The sequence below is a fragment of the Plecotus auritus genome, assembly GCF_963455305.1.
Source record: "Plecotus auritus genome assembly, chromosome: 8".
Classification (NCBI taxonomy): domain Eukaryota; kingdom Metazoa; phylum Chordata; class Mammalia; order Chiroptera; family Vespertilionidae; genus Plecotus; species Plecotus auritus.
This window is the reverse complement of record NC_137782.1, coordinates 67822897-67848538: the sequence shown is the minus strand read 5'-3', so window position 1 is coordinate 67848538 and position 25642 is coordinate 67822897. Positions and strand designations below refer to the sequence as shown.

At 42.2% G+C, this 25642-nt stretch overlaps 1 protein-coding gene across 2 annotated transcripts in view; it reads right to left on the bottom strand.

Moving 5' to 3' along the window:
* ATRN (attractin) overlaps positions 1–25642 on the bottom strand; it is a 166821-nt gene that overhangs the window by 58274 nt on the left and 82905 nt on the right. For both annotated transcript variants that reach the window (XM_080685822.1, XM_080685823.1), the window contains exons 14-21: positions 25247–25385; positions 23463–23653; positions 17331–17550; positions 15901–16086; positions 14684–14917; positions 8023–8160; positions 3131–3224; positions 1351–1403 (exon numbers count right to left, since the gene is read on the bottom strand). In XM_080685822.1, coding sequence (XP_080541948.1) covers positions 1351–1403; positions 3131–3224; positions 8023–8160; positions 14684–14917; positions 15901–16086; positions 17331–17550; positions 23463–23653; positions 25247–25385 — 1255 coding nt within the window. The remainder of the gene's footprint in view (positions 1–1350; positions 1404–3130; positions 3225–8022; positions 8161–14683; positions 14918–15900; positions 16087–17330; positions 17551–23462; positions 23654–25246; positions 25386–25642) is intronic.

Below are 25642 nucleotides of genomic sequence, written 5' to 3'. Positions count from 1 at the left end.
AATAAACAACTTTTTCTTTTATAAATTGTGCTTTTGGAATCATATCTAAGAACTCTTTCCCCTACACAAGGTCATAAAGTTCTTCTCTTTTCTCCTAAGGGGAAAAATATATCTATATATCTATACATATTACATTTATAGGTTCCAGTTGGACACAAATTTTGAGAGGACACTATTCAACCCAGGAAAGCAAGTATATAATTAGAGTGTATATGCTAAACATTAACTCATTTTTCTCTGGTTCCATAATCTGGCCTGCTATGTGGGTTCTCCTACTGGAAGACAATGTATTTACCCATAATGACCTGGTCACTTTGCCAGATTTACCTTTCAGTATAAGTTAATCATTAGAGATTTTATTTTATACTAGAGGCCCGGTGCATGGAATTCGCGCATGGGTAGAGTCCCTAGGCCTGGCTGGTGATCAAGGCGGATCTATGGGGCAATTGGCAGGGTGATCAGGGCCCCACTCGCATCTGCCATGGCCTGGCACTGCCTGCTTGCCATCCTCGCCCCCCCACTATGGTCCTGCTCTTGGCGGGGCCCATTGGGGCCGGCAGCACCTCCACTGCCTCCCGCTGCCAGCGCCACATCACCAATGCCTGCCATGTTCCACGCCATCCCCTGGTGGTCAGCACACATCTAACTTCCGGTCAGTCAAACTCCGGCCCGTGGTAATAATTTGCATACTAGCCTTTTATTATATAGGAGGATATTAATTCCTAAAGAGGTAGTTAACCCAAATCAGTTTCAGAGAGAATGATACCTTCAACTATATTTTAAGATTTGAAAAAAAAAAAAATACTTTTATTGATTTAAGAGACAGAAACATCAATGATGAGAGAGAATCATTCATCGGCTGCCTCCTGCATGCCTCACACTGGGGATCGAGTCCACAACCCAGGCTTGTGTCCTGACCAGGAATCAAACTATGACCTTCTGGTTCATAGGTCAGCATTCAATCACTGAGCCATGACAGCCGAGCTAATATTTATTTTTTTTACCTATGTCCTAAAATAAGAAATATGGTGACCCCAACCAGGTAATGGCAAATGAAACAAGGTTTCAAGAGAACATAAGCAAAAAAACCCAGAGATATATATCTCTGTACTCTTCCCTGATATCTGCTATGGACAAACTAACATCAATTACAACCACAATTAAAGTAGTTTAAAATTGTGCCCATATATGTATTAAACTTAATAGAATATAAGCACATCAAAAAAGAGGACACTTCCATGGGTCATTGCTATATTCCTACAGCACTTACCATTCTCAAACAATGTTAAAGACAATAATGAAGTTTTACTGAACTACTTTGCTTCAGACAAGAATTACAAAAACACTTACAATAACATGTTCCTTTGAGAGGGTTTCCTTGGTATCGATTTTCTACTTCACATCTAGGGGGGAAAAAATGAAGATTATTTTCTATTGCTATTTAAATGAGAATCTACATTCATTTTAAAATTAAGTAGACCCTGTAATATAAACTACTGTTTTTGAGTCAGTATAAATACATTCTTCACTGTTATTCAAATCAAGTGAACTAACAAGAATTTGCATTTATTTTTAATGCTGACTGCCCAGGAGTTCATACAACCACCAACTGAGAAACATTTGCCAAACACATGAGATAAACCCAAATATAATATATCTAGATCCTACTTATAATCATGAAAAACACATTCTTACTTTTGTATGAACTATGCTTTTAAAAGTGCAGTTAAAACATTTTTCGTATATTCATTTTTCACCTCTTTCCTATTCTCCCTGGCAAAACTGATCCTGTTCTTTAAATACAAGTAAGAGAAGGCTAAACACAAATCATCTTTTTTTTTTTTTTTTTTTTTAAACCTGGGACACAGTTCACCAGTCTAGAGAAAAAATAAGTTCTAGTAAAAAAATTATTAATTTCCTCATAGGTATTATCTATGAACATCAGCAAAACTATTGAGGCAAGCACAATAGCTATGAACTATGAAAAAAGAAGGGGAAAGCTTGGGCCAAGCACTTTTCCCAGATAAATAATACAGGGATATGTGTCCTTTTATACTTGTTTATACCTAAATCTCTTAAAAAGAAAGTCTTCCCCATTTCTTTGCTGTATATCAAAACTGAGGACATGAGTGATTAATTTTGCTCTATTACATTTTTCTGTTTAAAGAAACCTGGACTCAAAAATTAAATTTGATCTCTGATTATACTTTTCTTCACATACTGGTTTCAGGGCAGCATAAAACCAATAAATGTATATGCACTAATATAAACTAGGAAATGTAGACAGAGCATTCCCCTCCTGAACACCACTATCAAGCCTCAATCACTGGTGACATAACTTTGCTTACCAATGACACATCTGCTTGCATCAGCTCAGTATTTTGATACTACTAAACATTTCTAAGTCTCTTCTTGAGAGAATGAGTAAACCTGGAGCATGTGTTTTATGAAGTTTTCTGGTGAGGCAGACAGGAATATATGAATTGGAGAACAATCTCTCTTCTTTCACCATCCCAGGACATTAAAAACAATTATTGTTAGTCCCACTACTGAAAGAGGTGGAAACTGAGATTCAGCATAGTTAAGTGATTCACCTCAAGAAGACCCCACTCAGTGGAGGCACAGCCAGGGCTAAAACCCCACATTTGCTTGCATCCTCATAGGTGGGGACCCCAGACACTCCCTTGGAAGATGTCTCATCTACTTCATCAAGGAAAATGCTAGAACAGGGTGGGATGTGTTAAAGGCCAGAGAGGATCATCTCCACTATCAGACAACCAAAATGCCAAATAAAATACTGTCTGGGAATACCAGCTATTCCAATTCTCTTTTGGAAAAGGGTTCAATCTCCTGACATGACAAAAACCAAGTACTGGTTGTAGACAACTAATCCAAGTCAGCAACCCAGGGAATGTCAGAGTTATTAAGGAATTGCTGCTAAACTGATGACCTACTCAGTATGGAGGTTGACCAAGTTAGACCTGTCTGAAGTGGAAAGTGCAAAATTCCAAATCAATCAACTCGGGATCCCTTAGAGCCCATGGCAGCAAGGCATAGACCCAGATGTCCTGGGTCAATCACTAAACCCAGGCGTGGCCTGTGGCAGGGGTCCGGGGAGAGTGGTACTCACAGCTGGCACTCGTCTCCCTTGACGCCCTTGGTGGTGCAGAAGCACTTGCCCGAGTTGGTATTGCACAGTGATGCATGACCATTGCACTTACATACTAGAAAGAGGAAAAGGAATGTTGGTCACAACTGGCTTAAAATATCACTATCAGAGACTTTTTCTAAAACAAGTTAATTAATCTCAATTGGATTTGATATGAAAGATTAAAATAAAAGCATTTAATGAGTAAGATTCTTTTTTTTCAGCTAATGATTTATCTCAAATAATGTAAAGGTAACATTAAAGGAACCAAAGTCAAAGGACAGGAGGAAAGAATGTCATATCCACCACCATCTGAAGCAATCCCAATTTTTATCTTTTTAATAGACTGTGTTTTTCACTATTACGATTCTTCTATTCATTCAATAAACATTTAATGAAGTGTCTCTAGTGTGCCAGCTGCTGGGTGTGAGGACACAGACACAGTCCCTGCCCCCATGGAGATTTTCTGAGTGATGACAGCCTGAGGGGAGGGTTGGTCAGGCTGCACTCAGCCTCAGCTGAGGTGCTTTCTCCACAATGGTCATATTTCAAACCCCAGTAGGGCTCAGAAGTAGGGTGGGATTCCAATGGCAGACTGGTGTTTCAGAGGCCATTCAGGATTCACCACCCTTCCTTGCCTTCTTCTTGGCCTCCATAGAAAACAACTTCTGGCCCTAACTGGTTTGGCTCAGTGGATAGAGCATCGGCCTGCGGACTCAAGGGTTCCAGGTTCGATTCTGGTCAAGGGCATGTACCTTGGTTGCGGGCACATCCCCAGTAGGGAGTGTGCAGGAGGCAGCTGATCGATGTTTCTCTCTCATCGATGTTTCTAACTCTCTATCCCTCTCCCTTCCTCTCTGTAAAGAATCAATAAAATATATTTAAAAAAAAAACACACAAAAAAAACTTCTGTCACTTCTCTCCTCTAGCCATCAACACCTCTCTACCTTTTTTTAAATCCAGCACACTAGAGGCCTGGTGCACGAAATTCACGCACGGGTAGGGTCCCTAGGCCTGGCTGGTGATCAGGGTCGATCAGGGCCTTCCGGCTGCTGGCCGGGTCCTTCCTTCCCCCAGCTGCCAGCTGGCAGCTGCTAGCCGGGGCCTTCCTTTCCCTGGCTGCCAAAAGGGGCCTTCCTTCATTCTGCGCCGACCCCGGGTGGTCAGCGCACATCATAGCGAGCAGTCGAACTCCCAAGGGGACAATTTGCATATTAACCTTTTATTATCCTACATAATAAAAGGATAATATGCAAATTGACTGAACGGTGGAACGACCAGTTGCTATGATGCGCACTGACCACCAGGGGGCAGACATTCAACACAGGAGCTTCCCCCTGGTGGTCAGTGCACTCCCACAGGGGGCCAGCTGGTGAGCACAGAGGCGGTGGCGGGAGCCTCTCCTGCCTCTGTGGCAGCTCTAATGATGTCCAACTGACGGCTTAGGCCCGCTCCCTAAGCCGTCAGTCGAACATCCCCTGAGGGCTTCTGGACTACAAGAGGGCGCAGGCCAGGCTGAGGGACACCCCCCTCAAATGCATGAATTTTGTGCACCAGGCCTCTAGTCTATATAATAAAAGCCTAAGCAGCTGTTACAGCAGAACGACTAGAACGACCAGTCACTTGACGTGCACTGACCACCAGGGGGCATAAACTCAACACAGGAGCTGCCCCCTGGTGGTCAGCGTGCTCTCACAGGGGGAGTACTACTCAGCCAGAAGCCAGGCTCATGACTGGCAAGCGCAGCAGCAGTGGCAGGAGCCTCTCTCGCCTCTGCGGCAGCACTAAGGAGCAGCGAGCAGGCAGGCGGTAAGGAGCGAGGGGTCCCGGACTGCAAGAGGGATGTTCGTTTGCCTGCCAGCTTAGGTCCACTCTCCATGGGCAGACATCCCCCGAAGGGTCCCGGACTGTGAGAGGGTGCAGACCGGGCTGAGAGACCCTTCCCCTACCCCCGTGCATGATTTTGTGCATCGGGCCTCTAGTATAGGATAAGTATGAAACATGATAAATTTTAAGTGCTAGTTGAAATAAGTGAGTTTTTTTGCTCAATTCCTTTTCACTTTACACCCTGTTTTTCTGTGAATAAAATTAAAGGCATTAGGCTGGAGATAGGTGCACTTTTAAAATAAATTTTGCAGAGAAAAAAGTCACCCAAAGAAACCTGTGAAACAGAATAGTAAAGCTGTTAAGAGAATGGATGAAAATTCAGAAACAAGAGTGTTCAACTGCTGGCTCAGTTGAGTATGGAGAGGGGGGTATAGTATATTAACAAAAAAGCAAAGGCCTGAAGTCAGTTTGCCTGGGTTTGAATTCAGTCCAGTCCACTTAGCTCCTTTGTAACTTTGGGCATGCTATTTAGCTCCTTTAAGTCTCTGTTTTTGCATCTATATGATGGGTATAATAATAGTACCTATATCTTGGGCTGTTGTGAAAATTAAATGAGATAATACATGAATGAAACATAGTAAGCGTTCAATAAATCATGGTTATTATCCTTAGCTTAAGGGCTATCTATATATAGAAAAGCCTAAGTGACCATCGCAACCGAAACAACCGGACGACCAAACAGGCTGCATGGGTGACCAGGACGGCAGGGGGGTTAGTGAGGGATGACCAAACGACTGAACAAGCAGGCTGTGTGGGGCGACCAGGCTGGCAGGGGGGTTAGTGAGGGACAACCAAACAACTGAACAGCAGGCTGTGTAGGGCAACCAGGCCAGCAGGGGAGGCAGGGAGGGGTGACCAGGCCAACCGAGGGGGGCAGTGAGGGGCGACCAGGCTGGCAGGCGGGGCAGTTGGGGGTAACCAGGCCATTGGGGGGGGCAGTTAGGGGTGATCAGGCAGGTGAGCAGTTATTAGCCAGTGGTCCCGGATTATGAGAGGGATGTCCAACTGCCGGTTTAGGATCGGACCTAAACCGGCAGTCGGACATCCCCTGAGGGGTCCCGGATTGGAGAGGGTGCAGGCTGGGCTGAGGGGATCCCCCCTGCCTGTGCACGAATTTCTTGTACCGGGCCTCTAGTACAATTATAAGAGGAAAACATAAAAGATTTAGTGCACTCACAGTATTTTAAAATCATGCTTTCTATTGTGGATTGAGACTCTAAAAAATAAAGTTAGCTCTAAATTATGGACAATAGTACTCAGGCCCCACAACTGCTACAGAGCAGAATGTAATTTTTCTAGATGGCTGATGAAGATCTGGGGATGAAGACAAGAAGGCATAGATCCAACAGACCTGGCTATAGGTACAGGCACTTGGAGGCACAACCAGGCCCAGTAGTTAAAGTCACACATCCTGAATGTGATTCCCAGCATGGCCATCTCGCAGTGAGAGGTTGGGCAGGTTCCTTGATCACGGGGATAATAAAAGCCCCTATGTCTCGGGTGGCTGCCAGCACAATGCCTTGTACACAATTATCAATAAGTTTGGGTACTCTGATTACTGTCTAATGGATGAAGTCTATTCACAGGAGTAGAAAAATATTTTTACTGAATATTTTTTAATCTGAGCAATAAATTTTATTTAAGAGTGGTAGGAAATGACATTAGAAGAGTAATAATAATTGTTCACATCTACTGAGTGATGACTATGTGTCACGCATTCCTCTGACTGCTTTCATTCCAACATCCCCATATTTGCAGATGAGGAAACTGAACCCCAGAAAGGTTAAGGGATATACTGCTGGGACACAGCTCTCTGCTGGCTGCTCTGGGATTAGACCTTTCTCAAGAGCCATGCTAAGGAACTTGGAGGCAGAATTAGATTCGGCCTATACCCACCAGCCACTAGCTCTGTAAGCTTTTGAGAAAGCAGAGGGGAAGACTAATTTACTATGAAACCTTTTTTAAAAATATTCACACACTTTCATGTGCTCCTGTCCAGACGTCAGGGAAACAAGCACTTGGGAGCATCGCGCCCAGGCCGTGGGGAGGGGGTGTCTTCCTGGTGTGCACTACTAATTTTAACAACCAAGTGAGTGGACATTTTCTTTTCTTATTTATTTTCCTGCTCAGAACCTGAAGGGTCTTTTTATGGAAACTAGAACCAAAAATCAGTTTGTTGGTATCACTGGTCACTTATAAAAAACATAATTTATGTTCTAACAATAAAATGTCCTGTTGCTTACAGGAATCTATTTGACATTTATGGGGAAATGTGGGACTATTTAAATATTTAAAATATACTAGAAGTACTGAGGAGTCCGGCTCCTGGTTAAAAACCTACATCCATTTTTTTTCCAACCATAGCCTTTCCCTGGCAGGCCTTACAGGGAAAGCTGCCCTCCCACACCAGCCTGGGTGGAAGTCTCTGAGGGGAGTTGCAACCAAAGTCTCAGGAACCCCTGGATGGCCACCTCTTTCACAAATTTGCATTCCAACTTCAGATGCCTTCATTCCTAGGTCTCCTTATCTGAGGCCTTGGGCTAAAGGTCATCTTCAGGCCTCTGCTGAACTTCCTCATGGGGGAGGAGAGGAAAGCCTTGAAAATACTTTCTCCACTCTCCATCCCCAGTGCTTTCCCACTCCCAGCCCTCCTCTTCACCCTCCCTCCCCACCCAGGGTCCATAAGAGGCTTTTGCTGAGCCTTTTGTCTGGGATCCCTCAATAGTCCGGAGACCACCCCCACCTCCACCCCAGCCTGTGCTCATCTATCTGACACTCAACCGGTGCGCCATTCCAGGAGGGAACATAGAACAGGTGGAGTCGGTGCTTTTTCCACTTTAAGCCTCTTTCTTGTATGACTTAAGAAATACTAGTACAGTATCCAAAACCAAGTGGCTTCTTTCTCCTTTTAGATATTCAAGTCAAAGAGAAGCATTGTGTTACATCTGGGTTGCAGTCAGTAATCCTGATGGATGGATTTGACTTACACTGACATTTCCCCCCATTGGTGGGATCACCATAGAAGCCAGATATGCAGGTTTCGCAGTGCTTGCCCGTGGTCAGGTTCTCACACTTCTCGCAGATACTCTGATTAATGCATTTGCTGTGGCCATTGCACTGGCAAGCTGAAAGAAAAATAATTTTTTTTTTGTCCCATTGTACAACTGATGGATAAGTTCCACAAGATTATTTGCAGCTATCTAAGTTCCTTATTGCCTCTAAATACAAAATCATTGAAACTTGCTCACTAAAAACTAGTTTGAAAAATAAGATCAAAACATCAAAAAAGAGCTAGTGTGTGAAATTCAGAAATATATCAAAGCAAGAAGAAAGTCCATAGCCAGTAAAAGCAATATATGCTTATGGTACTTAAATTTGAAAACTATAAGGCAGGCAGGAAAATTACATATACTTCCACCATCCAAAGATCACTGTTCACATCTGGAATTTTTCCTTCCAGTATTTTTTAAAAAATATTTTTATTGATTTGAAAGAGAGGAAGGGAGAGGGATAGAGAGAAACATTGATGTGAGAGAGACACAAATTGGTTGCTTCCCAAACACACCCTGACCAACCAGGGCCGAGGATTGAGCCTGCAACCAAGATAAGTGCTCTTGACCCTTCAGTCCATGGGCCGATGCTCTAACCGCTGAGCAAAACTGGCTAGGGTGTAAACAGTTTTACTGAGATATAAGTGACATATAACATTGTGTAAGTTTAAGGTGTACAACATATTGCTTTGATACACTTATATATTGCCAAATGATTACTATCATAGCATTAGCCAACACCTGGATCACATCACATAATTATCATTTTTTGTGTGTGTATGAGAACATTTAAGATTTACTCTTTTAGCAACTTTTGCAGGTTTTTCTTGCCTGATCAGCATGATATAGTTTTTCACTATCTCAGAAACTTTCCATAGCTGGTACCTGTTTTGTTTACCACCTGTTCTCTAACCTAACCCTGTAGGTATTTGAGTTGTTCTTTACAGATTGCAGCTGAAAAACTTAAAAATGACTACATTAGTTATGACTGCACCAAAATTACTCTGGATGTATGGGATACACATGTTGTTCCTGTGAAGATGGGTAGTCCTCCCTTAGTATCTACTGATGCTCAAGTCCCTTAGTCGGCCTTCCATTCTGTGGATGCAAAACCCATGGATATGGAGGGCCAACTATACAGCAGAAGAGCAGAGCACAACACACACAAAATGTAATACCCAAAATCATTTACAAAAAAATCTGTTCAATATAAAAAGACTAAAAAAAAAAAAAAGACTGAGCAAATGTGTCTCTCTTCCCCTTCAAAACTACACTGAAAGATTAAATTAACAGGAGTATGGGATTAGAGGAAAAGGTGCTATCAGAAGTATTGGGAGATTTCCAGAAATCGTAAAACAGATATGGTCAACCTGACCAAACAACGGGAGTTCAGACACCTGTATCCTAATATAGGAGAAGGAGGGGACTGACTAAGTGACCACGGCACTTTACCACTTGACACCTAAATAATCCAACAGAGGCTGGCAGCCAGAGCAGGCCTCGGGAGAGTGAGGGATAGCAGGAAGTACCTCACGACCTGCTCAACAGCTGGCTGAGGCATCTGTCCGAGGCTGCAGTAGGAAAGGACAGTTCTGTGAAATGAGTTGGGGATCAGAAAGAAAAACCAGGGCAATGCCCCAGCTATCTTCAGGATTCCATAACATCCTAGTGTGGGGAGACACTTGGTACAACCATGATCATGACCATGCCAAATGCATCCAGGCACTTGGTCCGTTACTTCCTCCTTCTTCCACTGAAGGAGGAAAGCAGACCACTCAACAACAGTCAGAGCACACCAGAAGTGGCGAGACCTGTGGCTGGCTAGCCTGCTTCTCCCTTAGGATATCACACCATACCTTCACAACAGCTCAGTGTACCCAATAGTGATAAATTCAGATAATCCTAAAAATAAATACAAATCAACTTTAAACAGTAATCAGTATAAGAAAATCATCAATGTAAAGGCACTACCTGGATAAACATGAAGAGCAACTAACCTTGAAGGAAAGGTTGATGCAAGAAACTTAAGAGAATGAAAAATACTAATTTTAGTATTGAAAGAAACGAGAGATTATTGTATTCATAAAATAAGAAAGCAAGCTCTGAAAAACAGCTCATGATATTTAGAAAATTTGCAAAATGAAAAAGGATAAAACAAAATTAGACACCTATATTAAACAAAATATAGGTTAAACAGGAGAACATGTATCTTCAAGAAAAGAAGCTATCTTCAAGAACATATTATGAACAACTGTATGCCAACAAATTTGATTACTTAGATGAAAGAGACAAATTCCTAGAAAAACACAGATTACCAAAACTGACTCAAGCAGAAATAGAAAATCTGAATAGACCTGTAATAAATGAAGAGTTTAAATTAATAATCAAAGACCTTCCCACAAAGAAAAGTCCAAGCCAGATGGCTTCACTGATGAATTCTATCAATACTTAAAGAATTAATGCCAATCCTTTGCAATCTTATTAAATAGAAAAAGAGGGAATACTTTCCAACTCACTCTATGAAGCCAATACTAGCCTGATACCAAAGCCAGTCATCATAAGAAAGAAAGCTATAGAACAGACTCATATCCCTCATGAATAAAAGATACAAAATCCCAACTAGCAAAATGAATCCAGCAACACACAAAAGGATTATGCAACATGAGCAAATGGCTTTATCCCAAAAATGCAAGGTTGGTTTAATATTCTTAAGTCAATTAACGTAATACATAGTATTAACACATGAAAGAATAAAAACCACATCATCATTGCAATAGATACAAAAAAGCATTTGATAAAATATAGCATTCATTCATGACAAAAATCTTCAAAAAGCTAGAAATAGAAGAAAAATTTCTCAACCTGATAAAGGGCATGTATGAAAAATTTAAAGCCAACATCAAACTTAATGGAGAAAGACTGCATTCTTTCCCCCTAAAATCAGAAACAAGACAATGAAGTCCACTCTCACCATTTTTATTCAACATTACATTGAAGTTTCTAGCCAGGCCAGTAAGCCCCCAAAAATAAATTTATAAAAGAGTATCCAGATTGGAAAGAAAAAGTAAATTGTCTTTCTTAACAGACATAACCTTGAGGTAGAAAACCCTAAGAAATACACTAAGAAATGAATAGAAATAATAAATGAGTTCAGCAAAGTTGTATGACACAAGATCAACAGACAAAAATCAACTGTATTTCTACACACTAGCAATGAACAATCAGAAAATGAAATTAAGGTAATTTCATTTTAAGAAAAATAAAATACTTTATATAGTAAATTTAACAAAATAAGTACAAGATATGTACACTGCAAACTATAAAACATTACTGAAAGTAGTAAAGAACTAAAGAAATAGAAAACCATTCCAGGATCATAAATTGTTAGATGGCAATACACCCCAAATTGGTCTATAGCTTCAATGCGATCTCTTTTTGTTGTTGCCAAAATTAACAAGCTCATCCTAAAATTCATATGGAAATACCAGAAACCCAGAATAGCCATGACAACCTAGAAAATAAGAACAAAGTTGGAGGACAGACTTCCCAATTTCAAAACTTACTACAAAGCTAGTGATACTGATATAAAGACAGTTAATGGAATAGAAATGAGAGCCCAGAAATAAATTCTTACATTTACAGTGAGCTGATTCTCAACAAATGTGCCTCAAAAATTCAATGGCAAAAAAAAAAAAAAAAAAAAAATAGTCCTTTTAACAAATGGTGCAGGGACAACTGGATAGCTACATGCAAAAAGATGAATTTGGTCCCCTACCTCACACTACATAAACATTAATTCAAAAGTGGATCATGGACCTAAATATAAGAGATAAATCTATGAAACTTTAAAAAGAAAACATAGGAGTAAATCTCTGTGATGTTGGGTTAGTTAAGGCACTGATTTCTTTAAAAAACCACATGGGATAAAAGAAAACACACTGGACTTACAAAATTTAAAACTTGTATTTCAAAAGATACTATCAAGAAAGAAAAAAGAATGAAAGAAAATATTGCAAATCATATATTCAAAAAGGGATATCCAGGATTCATAAAGAACTCTTATGGGTCAATAATAAAAAGACAATGTAATTTAAAAAATGAGCAAAGACTTTGAATAGTTATTTTTCTAAAGATGACATACAAATGGCCAAAAAGATGAGCAGCTTCATTAGTGATTTGATGCAAATCAAAACCACAGTGAGATACAATTTCTCACAAACTAGAACAGCTACAATAAAAAAGATGAACGCAGTGTTGAGGAGGATGAAGAAATCTGAGCTTTTTACATTGTTAGTGAGAATGCAAAATGGTGTACCTACTTCTTTATACCCTTTGCCCACTTTTTCTGTTGGGTTGACATTCAGCTCTTTTTTTCCTGGAGGGAGGAGGTTTACATACTATGGAATCACTGGATATATACACTACAGATATTTTTTCCCAGTTTGTCTCTTGCCTTCTATTTTTCTTTACAGTGGCCTTTCGCTAACAGAAGAACTCACAGGGAGCCCTGTTATCAGTGCCACTGTCTGAGATGCTCTTGGAGAAGTTCCCACCCACTAACCTCCTGCCTACCCTCTCCCAACTGTTGTGGAGGCCTATCAGCACATTCCTGAGTATTTACTGAAAGTGTGAATCAAAGGCCAATTTCTCAGGATTAGTTTCTTAGGGCAGTCTCCCCAGCAGGTCTACTAGGCACAGGCTTTTAGGCCAACTCATGGTATATTCCTTCTTAAACCAACTACTGGAAGGAATAGAGAGAGCAGGGAAGGAGGGAGAGAAGGAAAGGAAAGGGAAAGAGGAAAAAGGAAAGAAGGAGGGATAGAAGGGAAGGGAAGATAGATAGAAGGAGGGAGGAAGAGAGGGAGAGAGGGAGGAAAGAAGGGCAAGAGGAAAGAAGGGAAGGAGGGAGAGAGGAAGGGAGATAGGCAGGCAGGCAGGCTGGGTTATTCCTCTTGCCAAAAGGCAGAGACCTTTTCCCTATTTCCCTTTTCTTACAATTCATTAAGAAAAACCTGTATTGCCTTAGCTGGTTTGGCTCAGTGGATAGAGAGCATTGGTCTACGAACCAAAGGCTTCTGGGCACATACCTTGGTTGCAGGCTCCTCCCCAGCTCGGGCCCTGGTCGGGCTCATGCAGGAGGCAACCAATCAATGTGTTTCTCTCTTGTTGATGTTTCCCTCTGTCTTTCCCCCTCTCTTCCACTCTCCCTAAAAAATCAATGGAAAACTATCCTTGGGTGAGGATTAACAAAAAAATTAAAAAATAAAACCTGTATGCATATAAATCTTTTTAAAACCTAAATAAGCCTCTTACGAGCATTACAATCCAAAAATGTTTTTCTTAAGGGCCTGGGAGCCACCTCTTTTAAATGAAAACATCAAGGAAAATAGCACCCTATCTCCCAGTCCTTTCCGGGATTTAGCCTGAGTGCATTGTGCCGAGCTGCAACCACATGCTTGCCATAAAGTTACAAGATGGTTTATTATTTTCTTGGATAAAGGCAATTACCTAAGACAGGTGGCCACCCCAGTTACCAGGTTAATTCAGGATAAACTATGAAAGAATATACAGCAAACAGTGCCATCAAATCATCTCTTATGAGGACAAATTATCATTCATCTTGAGAACATGTATATAATGGATTGTATCTGCTTGGCTATTTATTTAAAAGGGTGATATTTCTTTGTCTTTGAAATCTCATTAGTGGCTTGCCTGTTATGTGCATCACCGTCTGCTTAAAGCTTATATTCAATAATAAAATGGTTTTCTTTCTTTTCTACATTTGTGGAGAGAAACTTCTGGGTTGGCAGAAGACTTATTTTTTATTTTTCTCCTAACAACTGCCAAGATGTATTTTTAAGTAAAAAGCAAATTGTAGAACTATATCATATGCATAACATTTTTTTAGTTTTTAAACCTTACCCTAGGACATTTTTTAAGGGTCTGGGAGCCACCTCTTTTAAATGAAAACATCAAGAAAGATAGCACCCTATTTCCCAGTCCATTGATTTTTAGAGAGGGGAAGGGAGGGAGGGAGGGGAAGAGAGAAAGAGAAGGGGAAAAAGGGATACAGAGAAATATAGATGTGAGAGACACATGGACTGGTTGCCCAGGGCCGGGGACCGAACCTGTAACCCAGGCACACACCCTTGACCAGGAATCGAACCTGTGACCATTAGGTGTGAAGGCCAGTGTGCTAACCACTTAGAAACACTGGCCAGGGAGTATTTTTTAGTTTTAAAAATATACATTGGTATGTCTAGAGATATCTGTATCAAACTGTTAAAAGTTTTTACTTCTCTGATGAACTGTAGATGAGAAGAGGAATTCATTTTTATTTTATCTACATCTGTAATATTTAGTTTTTTATGATGAATTTATTTCATTACTTTTGTAATGAATGTTAGCAAAACAACTCACTTGAAATTCTATTATTTTCATTAACTGAAAATAAAAATATTTGTGATGTAAAACTACTTCCCCAAAAATGTTATTTTTTTTCTTAAAGGAAATCCATATAAGTAATGTAGCTTTCAAGGTTTTATTCTTTGCAGATAGGTAGTGAAACACTTGATTTTGGATACACAAGACATCTTACCTGGACAATGAATAAAAGACCAGTTGTATCTGCTGTCCTCCAGACACATGCTGGAATTGAGAAGGGGCTGAGGGTAGAAATTTCCTACAGGGGCCTGAGAAGGCATCTTCACTGGTCCTTTATAGGAGCCCTCTATGCATTTCCCTTTGCCAGTATTGCTGGGATCAGTACACCAGCCGCAGCCTGGTTGCTCCAAGCAATGACTACAGGTACAGTAGCCTGAACAATTTTCAGCTGTTAAAAAAACACAAGTTGCAATTCACTATCTCCTACAGATCTGAATTCATTGTATTTAAATCACCTTTTTCTTTAAAAGATTATTCAATTTCTGTGAGTCAAAATTCCTATTCTATTGTGACTGTTTAAATGGCATAATAAATTTGAAGAACCCAATATCTTGTTCTACATGTATTAGGGACTCCTCCCCTCTCTCAATCTCAGGATGATGGAGCCAAAAGGGACCTGAGAGGTCACCTACTGAAAAGCACTTACTTTATGAGTTAGAACCGTGGTTGGCAAACTGCGGCTCTCGAGCCACATGCGGCTCTTTGGCCCCTTGAGTGTGGCTCTTCCACAAAATACCACGGCCTGGACAAGTCTATTTTGAAGAAGTGGCGTTAGAAGAAGATTAAGTTTAAAAAATTTGGCTCTCAAAAGAAATTTCAATCGTTGTACTGTTGATATTTGGCTCTGTTGATTAATGAGTTTGCTGACCACTGAGTTAGAAGATTAAGATGTGGAGACCAGCCCGGCCAGCATGGCTCAGTGGTTGAGAGTTGACCTCACGGCTCGGTTCTCAGTCAGTGCACATGCCCAGGTTGTGGGCTTGATCCCCAGTGTGGGGTGTGCAGGAGGCAGCCAATCAATGATTCTCTCTCATCAATGATGTTTCCATCTCTCTCTCCCTTCCTCTCTGAAATCAATAAAAATATATTTAAAAAAATGATGTGGAGGTCATACAGGATGGAGAAATATGATACTGAAGTTGAGCAATTATTTCTGTACTCTGTGATCTATCCTACATTTATTTACTTGTATCATTGTGCTTCGTTCTGTATGAAGATTATCATCAAACAGTCTATCGACAGATCTGAGTTGAAGGTCAGGTCCAGTCTTGTCCCTCAAATGTTCAGAGGCTGACAGCACTGCCTCACTGCAGGAGTTGTCACCCGTACACATGGCACTCAATTAGTGCCTAGAGCTCACTTTTCACTTACGGGGACAGCTGCTCATGGTATACCACTCCATACACTGGCCATAAGGGAAGGAGGCCACATAGGCATTGGAGTCCACACACTGCTTCATGTTGCTGCACCACATGCACTCGGAGCTGCCACTGGTGCACTCTCCACACGCCATCCTCAAGGCACACGGCGTCCGGCACTGCTTAGTGCTATGGTTCGCTGGGAAGTAAACACAAGAGAGACACTTAGAGCTCCCACTATGTTGGCTAAGGTCAAAGTCTTTTCAGTATGGGTTGTGACCCATTAGTCTGTCATGAAATCAATTCAGTGGGCTATATTAAATGAAGGAGAAAATGGAAAACATTAGAGTCACCATGTACTGTTTAGTCAAATATATTGCAACACTTGGGAAAAAAGATGTTTTTCTTTTTCAGAGACCATTAAGGATAGACCTGTGGGAACAAGCTAATCTTTCCATTCAAGTAGGGGTTCCAAAGCTCCTCAAAATATATGGGACCTAGGATAAACTTCAGGGCTTTCACAACCCACCTGAACATGCAAAAATCATATATTTGTATATTTTAGGGAGGAAGGACCACAGCATTCATTAAATACACCAAAGCACTCAGGATCCAAAATGGCTATAGGGGATCCAAAAGCTCCCCTATAGGAAGTTTAGAAGTAATATTTTAAGGTGACTCCTACAGTGCTATAAATTCTCTTCTATACTTCTGTGTTCCTCAAATTATGGTCCCTTCCTAAAATGAGACAGAAGGTCCATGGAGTCCAGCCTCCCAAAAGTGCCCAGAAAATTCCACCTATTACTTGTGAACCCTCTGCAGGAGGAGGACACTTGTCTTGGGCTTATCTGCGTGCTGCAGTTGCTGCTCCTGTGCCTGCCTTTAAGCCTAAATGTAGCCCAGAAGAGAGATTCAAACCCATGAAGCTACTCAAAGTGTTTGCTCCTTCAGTTCTCAAATACAGCTTTAGCACATCAGGTTTGCTTCTGTTTTCTGTCACAAAAGTGTGCTCATCATTTTTCTCCCTACTGACACATCTTTCTGTCCACTGTCCCTTTTGTCCCCTATGTCAGTTCTGATCTTGCCTTTGCTTTTATTTGTATTTTTGGTTCTTTCTTCCACAGTATTTCTCTGCCAACACAAGAAATTAACCTTTTAGAGCAAGTCTCAAACTTTTTGAGATCAACAAACCAATCAACCTCATTGTTAATTAGAATATTAGGTTCTCTGAGTAGTATTAGTTATTTTTATTTTTTTTTAAGTTTATGGGTCATACTATTCTGAGTCAGAGACAATTTCCTTCTGCTTTTAAAATTCTGGGTTATACTCTGCTTCATATGCTTGAAATCAATACTCAATCTGTTTTTCATGAATATTTTACATATATCAATACTAGGCCTCCTATGGTTTCTCTTTTAATGAACATAATTCCCATATACTTACCCTGCTTTTCACAGACACTACCATTGAGTGGGTTGATGCAGGTTGCAGCCTTCAGGCCCCGAGTACTGGGTTCTGATAAGATTCCACAGAATCCAGCATCACTGGGCTCAAATGGCATCCACTGTATTGAACTATTTGTGAATGGGGACATATCTTCCCAGCACCAGTAGGACACATTGATCTTCCGAAGGCCAACCCATGGGGTCAAGGTCAGCTTAGTCTGCAGGCAAAAGAGACACAGTTATGAATATAAACAATGTCTTGACCAAAACAGGCCTCTAAATAAAAACCATGAAGTTGAGGGAGAAACCAAGATGGCGGCACAGGTAAGCACCTAAACTGCTGCCTCGCACAACAATTTCAAAACTACAACTAAAAGACAGAACGGACACCATCCAGAACCACAGGAAAGCTGGCTGAGTGGAATTTCTAAAACTAGAAGAAAAGAGAAAAGCTCACAGAGAATTGGAGGTACGGCAAAGGGTCTTTGTGTGCGCAGAGCGGAAGGGCGGCTGAGAGCCTGGCTGACTTTCTCTGGCGGGAGGGGGAAGGAAGCCCCCGACGGCACTGAACCCTAGTTCCGACTGCACTGAACCCCAGTTCCGGGCGAAACCCCGTGGACCCAGGCTCATACAGGGGGAGTCTGGACTGTCAGATAGAGAGAAAGGCACTTGGAGACCCGGGGGAGACCCAGGGGAGCCCCGGCAGCAGGGGTCTGGAGGCACGTGCGCCAGTGTGCACAAAGGCTGCAGAGGTTGCCACAGGCTTTCCCTAGCAGAAGGGAGTCGGAAGCTCCTGACTGCACTGAACCCCAGTTCTGACTGCACTGAACCCCAGTTCCAGGCGAGGTCCTGGGGACCCACGCTCTTACAGGGGGGAATCTGGACCCTCGGGCGGAGACTCAGGAGCTGGGGAAGGCAGAGGTGTGGAGGTGCGCGCGCGCAAGGGCAAGGCTGACGGGAAGCCAAGACTGTCTGCTCCGCCCTGAGACTCCATCCCATCCAAGCTGAGCGCAGAAGCTTTTGCAATTTGGCAAGTCTAATCCTATAAGGCTGTCTCCAGCACCGAACTTCTCCCAGCGTAGACACAGCTGATCCTCACAGCCAACTGGCCTGGAGGTCAATTCCTCCCAGTGATACCAACAACAATCAAGACTTAACTACAACAAGGCTGTACACACAGTCCACAAAGGGGTGCACCAAGAGTATCCACCTCAGGTTAACTGGGGAGGCAGACCCACTGAGCCATATAGGAAACCTAGCACACAAAGCTACCCTACCAACTCAGGGAAGCAGTGAAAATGTGGCAACAAAGAAACAGATCACAAACGAAAGAAATGGAGGAAAACAAACGACTGAATATAGAATTCAAAACCACAGTTATAAGGCTTTTCAAGAATATCCTAGAAAAGGCCAATAAATATAACAAGACCCTCGAAGATAGGAAAAAGGACCAACTAGAAATTAAACATACACTGACTGAAATAAAAAATATTATACAGAGACCCAACAACAGACTAGAGGAACACAAGAATCAAGTCAAAGAATTGAAATACAAAGAAGCAAAAAACACTCAACCAAAAAAGCAAAAAGCAAAAAAAAAAAAAAAAAATCCAAAAAGTTAAAGATAGTGTAAGAAGACTCTGGGACAACTTCAAGTGTACCAACATCAGAATTATGGGGGTGCCAGAAGAAGAGAGAGAGCGATACTGAAAACCTATTTGAAGAAATAATGACTGAAAACTTCCCCCACCTGGTGAAAGAAATAGACTTACAAGTCCAGGGAGCCCACAGAACCCCAAACAAAAGGAATCCAAAAAGGACCACACCAAGACACATCATAATTAAAATGCCAAGAGCAAAAGACAAAGAGAGAATTTAAAAGCAGCAAGAGAAAAACAGTTAATTACCTACAAGGGAGCCCCCATACGATTGTCAGCTGATTTCTCAACAGAAACTATGCAGGCCAGACGGGAGTGGCAAGAAATTTTCAATGTGATGAATAGCAAGAACCTACAACCAAGATTACTCTACCCAGCAAAGCTATCATTCAAAATTGAAGGGCAGATAAAGAGCTTCACAGATAAGAAAAAGCTAAAGGAGTTCAACACCAAACCAGTATTATATGAAATGCTGAAAGGTATTCTTTAAGAAGAGGAAGAAGAAAAAAGTAAAGATAAAAATTATGAACAACAAATACATATCTATCAACAAGTGAACCTAAAAATCAAGTGAATTAAAAACCTGAGGAACAGAATAATCTGGTGAATATAATAGAATCAGGGGCATAGAAAGGGAGTGGACTGACAATTCTCAGGGGGAAAGGGGTATGAGGGGATTCAGGAAGAGATGGAACAAAAATCATACACCCATGGATGAGGACAGTGGGGGGGGTGGTAAAGGCAGAAGGTGGGGTGGGAACCGGGTGGAGGGGAGCTATGGGGGGGAAAAGGAGAAACAATTGTAATAATCTGAATAAAGATTTATTTTAAAAAAATACAACCATGAAGTTACAAATATCCCAAAGATACAGGAAAACTTTCCTATCTACTGACTCAGCCATTACAGATAAGGACAGACCATCATTTTTATGTTATATATCATGCTTGCCCCTTCAATATGGCCTTTTTACAAAGGAAAAAATATAGCTCAGAGAATATATCAAAAATTTCACAGAGATTAATGGCAAAACAATAATCAAGGTCCAAAATTTCCACATCCTATGATATGATATGAAGAGATAGCCACCCCCAAACTTGGTTTAAATATCTATCCATGCATGAAATAATTTTGCCAATATTCCTGAAATATTGGTTATATGTCTATCCTCAGAATCATTAACTAAGCCTGTTTTGGGGCACTAAAAAGCTCAGATTACTGGAGATTCCCACCTTCAGCTGGGGGGTAAGGGCTGGCATTGAATTTTATAGGGAATAATGGGATAGTAAACCCCTGGGAGAATCTCTGCTTGCTGCTCCACTGAAATTTCCTTCCCGTTGCATTAACAAATTCTTTTAAAATAAAAGTACAAAGTTTAGCCCAGAAATGAAAGATAGTCCTAATTTTGCCAGTTATAAAACAAAATGTACGATGTATTTCCATTTTTGAGGAAAAAATATGCATGCCTATTGAAAGACCTAAAAGAAATAAACATACCCCAAAGTAGTTATTTTTAGTTGTAATGAGTAATATTTATTCTATTTTTAATGTTACTATTTTCTAAATTTCCTTTGAAATGTGTATTATTTTTTAAGGAAAGAAAACAAATAAAGTTAATGCTTTTTAAAAGTCCTTCAATAACTTCCCTTTGCTTTCCTGATAAAACTCAAAGTATTTAGCATTGTAGACAAGGCCTCTCAGGATTTGGCCTTGATTCCTCATAAGACACAGCTATAGCAATTCCCTTCCACCCAGCCAGCAGCTCACCCCTCGAACTCCGCATCTTGCATGTGTGGTAGCAAAGCACAGAGAGCCCTTCCCTAGTCACCTTCCCAATTCACTCTTCATCTTCAGGGGTTACCTCTTTCTGGCTACAAGCCAGCCTTTGCCCTAAAGGCTAGGTTGAGTGCTCTTACTTGTTTTTCCATGTAAGCCTGGGCTCTTAGTCTAGACTTACAGCTTAATTTACAGCTTAACACAAGACTGTGAATTCTTACTGTATAAAGGTAGTCCCAACTAATTTGACTACCCAGAATCTTCTAGAACTAGAAAACCTGAGGAAGAGAGAAGAGGCTACCAGAAGATAGGATACCTCTGACCAGCTGGGATAGCCAAACCCTTCTAACCAGCTATTCTTTGAGACACATGGAATTGGGAGTCATTGGAAATGAGCAAAACTGTAAGCTATCCATTTTCTGAAGAGTGACTACAGATAAGATCAGCTGATAGCCAAGGACAGAACACTGAAGAGACCCATATTTGGGCGTCAGGTAAAGAGAAACAAACAGCAAGAGCAGTCTCTAATCCTATCTAATAAAGAGGGAATATGCTAATTGACTATCACTCTGTCACAAAGATGGCTGCATCCACACCTGAGGCCAAGTTCCCTTAAGGAGCCTTAACAAGCAATCAGCAGGGACCTGAGGCTATGCCCTCCCCCGCCCCCGTGGGACTTGACAGGGGACCTCAGGCTGGGCCCCCCACCTGGCAGGGCTTGACAGGGGACCTCAGGCCTCGCCCCCTGCCCTGGTGTCAGGCTGGGGGACCTCAGGCCACAACCCCCGCCCCAGTGCCAGCCAGGGGACCTCAGGTTGCGCCCCGCACCTGGCAGGGCTTGACGGGGGACCTCAAGGTGCGCTTCCTGTCCTGGTGCTGGGCTAGGGGACTTCAGGCTGCTCCCCCTGCCCCAGCACCAGGCCGGGGGACCTCAGACCGCACCCCCAGCCCAGCAGGGCTTGACAGGGGACCTCAGGCTGTGCCCCACGCCCCAGCACCAGGCCAGGGGACCTGAGGCTGCGCCCCCTGCTTGGCTGGATTTGACAGGGGACCTCAGGCCGTGCCCCCAACCCAGTGGGGCTTGATGGGGGACCTCAAGGTGCACCCCCAGTGCTTGGTCGGGGGAACTCAGGCCACACCCCCGCCTAGCAGGGCTTGACGGGGGACCTGAGGTTGCGCCCCCCCTGCTGGTGGGGCTTGACTGGGGACCTGAGGCTGCACCCCCCCACCTGACGGAGCTTGACGGGGACTCAGTGGGGCTTGACAGGGGATCTCAGGCCATGTCCCCCACCTGGTGGGGCTTGATGGAGGACCTCAAGGCACGCCCCCTGCCCCGGTCTGGGCTGGGGGACCTCAGGCCACGCCCCCGGTCCTGGCGCCAGGCCAGGGGACCTGAGGCTATGCCCCCTGCCCAGCAGGGCTTGACAAGGGTGGGACTGGCCAGGTCTGGATCTAGCCCAATGGGGGTGAGCTGGCCGGGTCTGGGTCTCACGCAATTTTGAGGTGCATGTGGGTGGGCGGGGACTTGATTCTGGGTCCCGTGGTGAGCGCCAGACTCTGACAGGAGGAAGGTTTTCATATACATTTTACTAATTTTCTTTCATCTCTGACACTGCTATTATAGAGAAAGGGCAAATAGCAATATTAAATTATTTCCTCTAATTAATCCCCTTTTAATGTGCATGAATTTCGTGCACTGGGTCACTAGTGGAGATTATAAATTTGAAAAAGCTTTTAAGATATGAAATATCAAATGTGGCCATAGTGTTCCCTGAGGTAACCACATTTATGATGTATTACCAATGTTTTCCACACCATACCAAAGTTGCACTAAAAAAAAAAAAAAAAGACTAAATGTAGAAAAATAAAAAATAGGCACCCCCTACCCATTGCAGAATGGCCCTCGAGGCAGTATACAGGGCCACATGTAGCCACGACCCAGGCTATACTCCATAGCCTCACCTGAAGCAGGCTGCACCCAAGGAAGTACTGCTTATTGCTTCTCCCTACTTGATGAGAAGAACTCTCCCCAACACCAAATGCTCTGTACCAAAGCCAATGCTGTTAAGAGCTTTGTCTTATGTCTACTTAATTGAGGATAGAACCACAGCCTAAGATTTTAAACTCAAAAAGACCAAATGTGATTGTGGAATGTCAACTATAAGCCACCTCAGAGCACTGAGCAGACGGGAAGAGAACTTGGAGTTCTGTGCTTAGAAACTCTTGATAAGAAGGTACTCTCCCCTTTTGGGCTGGCTAGGCCTAAGGAAGATGCAAACAAACAAACAGTTCTTGGGTGATGAACATTAAATCATATTACACACTGTAATAATACCTAAAATCTGAGACTCAGGTGGTTTAATTCAACCTAGCTAAGTAGCAGTGACATTCCCCTCCCCCCAACAGCAAAACCTAGGGATAAAATAGATACAAAATCATCACTGTTGTCACAAAGATATGTGCATAAGTACACACATTACTATTCAATACACATGTAATTATTCAAATATAATTTAGTAGCTATGACTAATAAAGTGTTTAAAATGTTAAGGTAAGAAAGAAGGTATTAAAGGAAGAGAATCTGACAGTGCAAGTTCCAGTGTGTTACACAGCACTCCTCCTGCTAAGCACATCACAGGTGAGCTGTGTTCATGCCCTCAGTAGATAATAGATGTAAGTTCTGAGGATTTTAACTCACCATGCTCTGAGATGATTGCATTATTCGCAGCTGCTTAAGGACAAAGTCTATCTTCTTCTGGGTTGTAAGAGAAGCCAACAGGGCATTGTGGTTCCTACAGGACAATTTAGCCGTGTCATAAGTCTCCTTGGCCGTAGTAATTTTCAAACATACGTTTACAACCAAATGCCAGCCACTGCCACAGATATTTTCTTTTGTAAAGGATGGAGAGAAAGAAAAAAAAAGTTTTAGAAATCACACAAAACTACTATATTACCCGTTTGAATTAACAAAAAACTAAATGTTTTTGTGATTTGCATTCTAGGTACTTCCTTAGGATGTAGTGAGAGTATCAGACACATTACTAAGGACCAAGTACAGAATATGAGAATTTTAAATGCTTTAAAAAAATTAGTCATATTTCCTAGATCTCAAAAATGAGGCCAACCCTCCTGTGTCTTAGAAGAAAACATTTGTTTGGTGCCAGTGTTGATTTTAAAAATCTCCTTTTGAAAAACAATTAAGAATAAGACTAAAATTTAAGAGCAGAAAAATAAATATGGATATTGGAAGGCTGGAGTTAAAAACTGCAAAAAGAGAAATGAGTTGGTGAATGAACAAGTCTATTTTTCAAAAGCTGCATTGTTTTCACATCAAGTATAAAATCAAGTGCACAATTATCCCAAAAGTAAAGTGAAAAGATCCTTTTTTTTGGGGGGGACCCCAAAGTGACAGAGCTGTAGCAAACAAGGCAAGCCTGTAATCTGCTACTGTGACTGCCCTAAACCCACTCAAAGAACTGCACAGAAGTTGTGAATACTTCTTGGAAGACAATGAGCAAAGCAACTTCACCAGAACCAAAGTACCCTGGAGCCACCATCAATAATGCTCATTACCAGTCAGAGAGATCAATGAAAGGTACAGTACCATGGGTCAGGGATCATTTAAGAGCAGATAAACACTTGCTCCTCGAGTGTGGCATCAGTGTCACAGATTGTTCAAATATAGATTCTAAGCCCCACCCTAGATTTGTACCAGAATCTGACTTATGGAAAGATCCCCAGGTCCTCAGGTGTGCATTAAAGTTTGAGATGCAATGAGACAAAGTACAAGAAGCCCACTCATACAAGCTGAATCAAGTACTTCCAAAGGACATTTACAAGGGGCCTGGTGGAGCCCAACTTCCCTTAACATGCCTCAGCTGTTGCATGGAGCCACAGAAGTCCCCCTTCCTGGATATCTTGGTTAAGCAAATATATCATACAGTTTTAGTTATGGCTGGTTGGCCCCAGACCCCCTAACTCATCATCCCAAACCTCAGAAGTGCCATAAATTAAGGTACTCAGGGCTGAAGATCACCCCAGGAGGTGCAGTGGACACAGGCATCTCTCCTCTCCTTCTTGTTAGAAGGTAAAGGCCGTCTAATCCCAGTGGTCAATAAGAAGTAAGTACTCTTCATTAGGTGCCCAGCAGAATGGCTGATGAGACTGCTGCATTATATTCCTGGGTTTGCATAGAAGAGGCAGGGTGAAAACAATGGAGTGGGCTCCATGATACAGAGCCAAGCTGTCATTTGATTCTCCAGAGCAGCAGATGATGTTTCACTTTGTTTCAAAAGACAGTAGGAGCATACTTAAGAACTGTATTTTTGTTTTAAAAAATAACCACAATATTGGTAAGAGGGAAGGAATGGATAAAATGAGCTTATCCCCCGACCCTGCTGGGTTTAGTCAAGTCTTTGGACTCCCCAACCTCCCCCCCCCCCCCCCGCCACACACACATCAAGATGCCCCTCTAAGGCCTACCTGGCAGGGCGATGCACTCCTGATTGCGGGGCTCCCACTGGCAGTTCTGGTCCAGGGCACAGCTCCTACAGCTGGTCTTCTTGTTACAGTAGTACATGGGGTTATCCTTGGGGCAGTTCTCATACTTGGAAATGGAGATCTAGAACACAGTGGACAAGAGCTTTCTTCTTATATCCACAGAAAGAACTCATGGTAAGGACAAACAGGATACTAAAAATCGAATTAAAGAAGCAAACTGCAAATGGATATATAAATAAGATCCATAGGAAGCTGCACCACAGTGAAAACACTTTAGGGAAAGGTTCTGCTGAAGGACATGCCTTTACCCGGCAAGGAAGTCATTCACTCTTAAACACCATGCTTCAACCTGCTCATGAGTAAAATGGGAATGTTGAA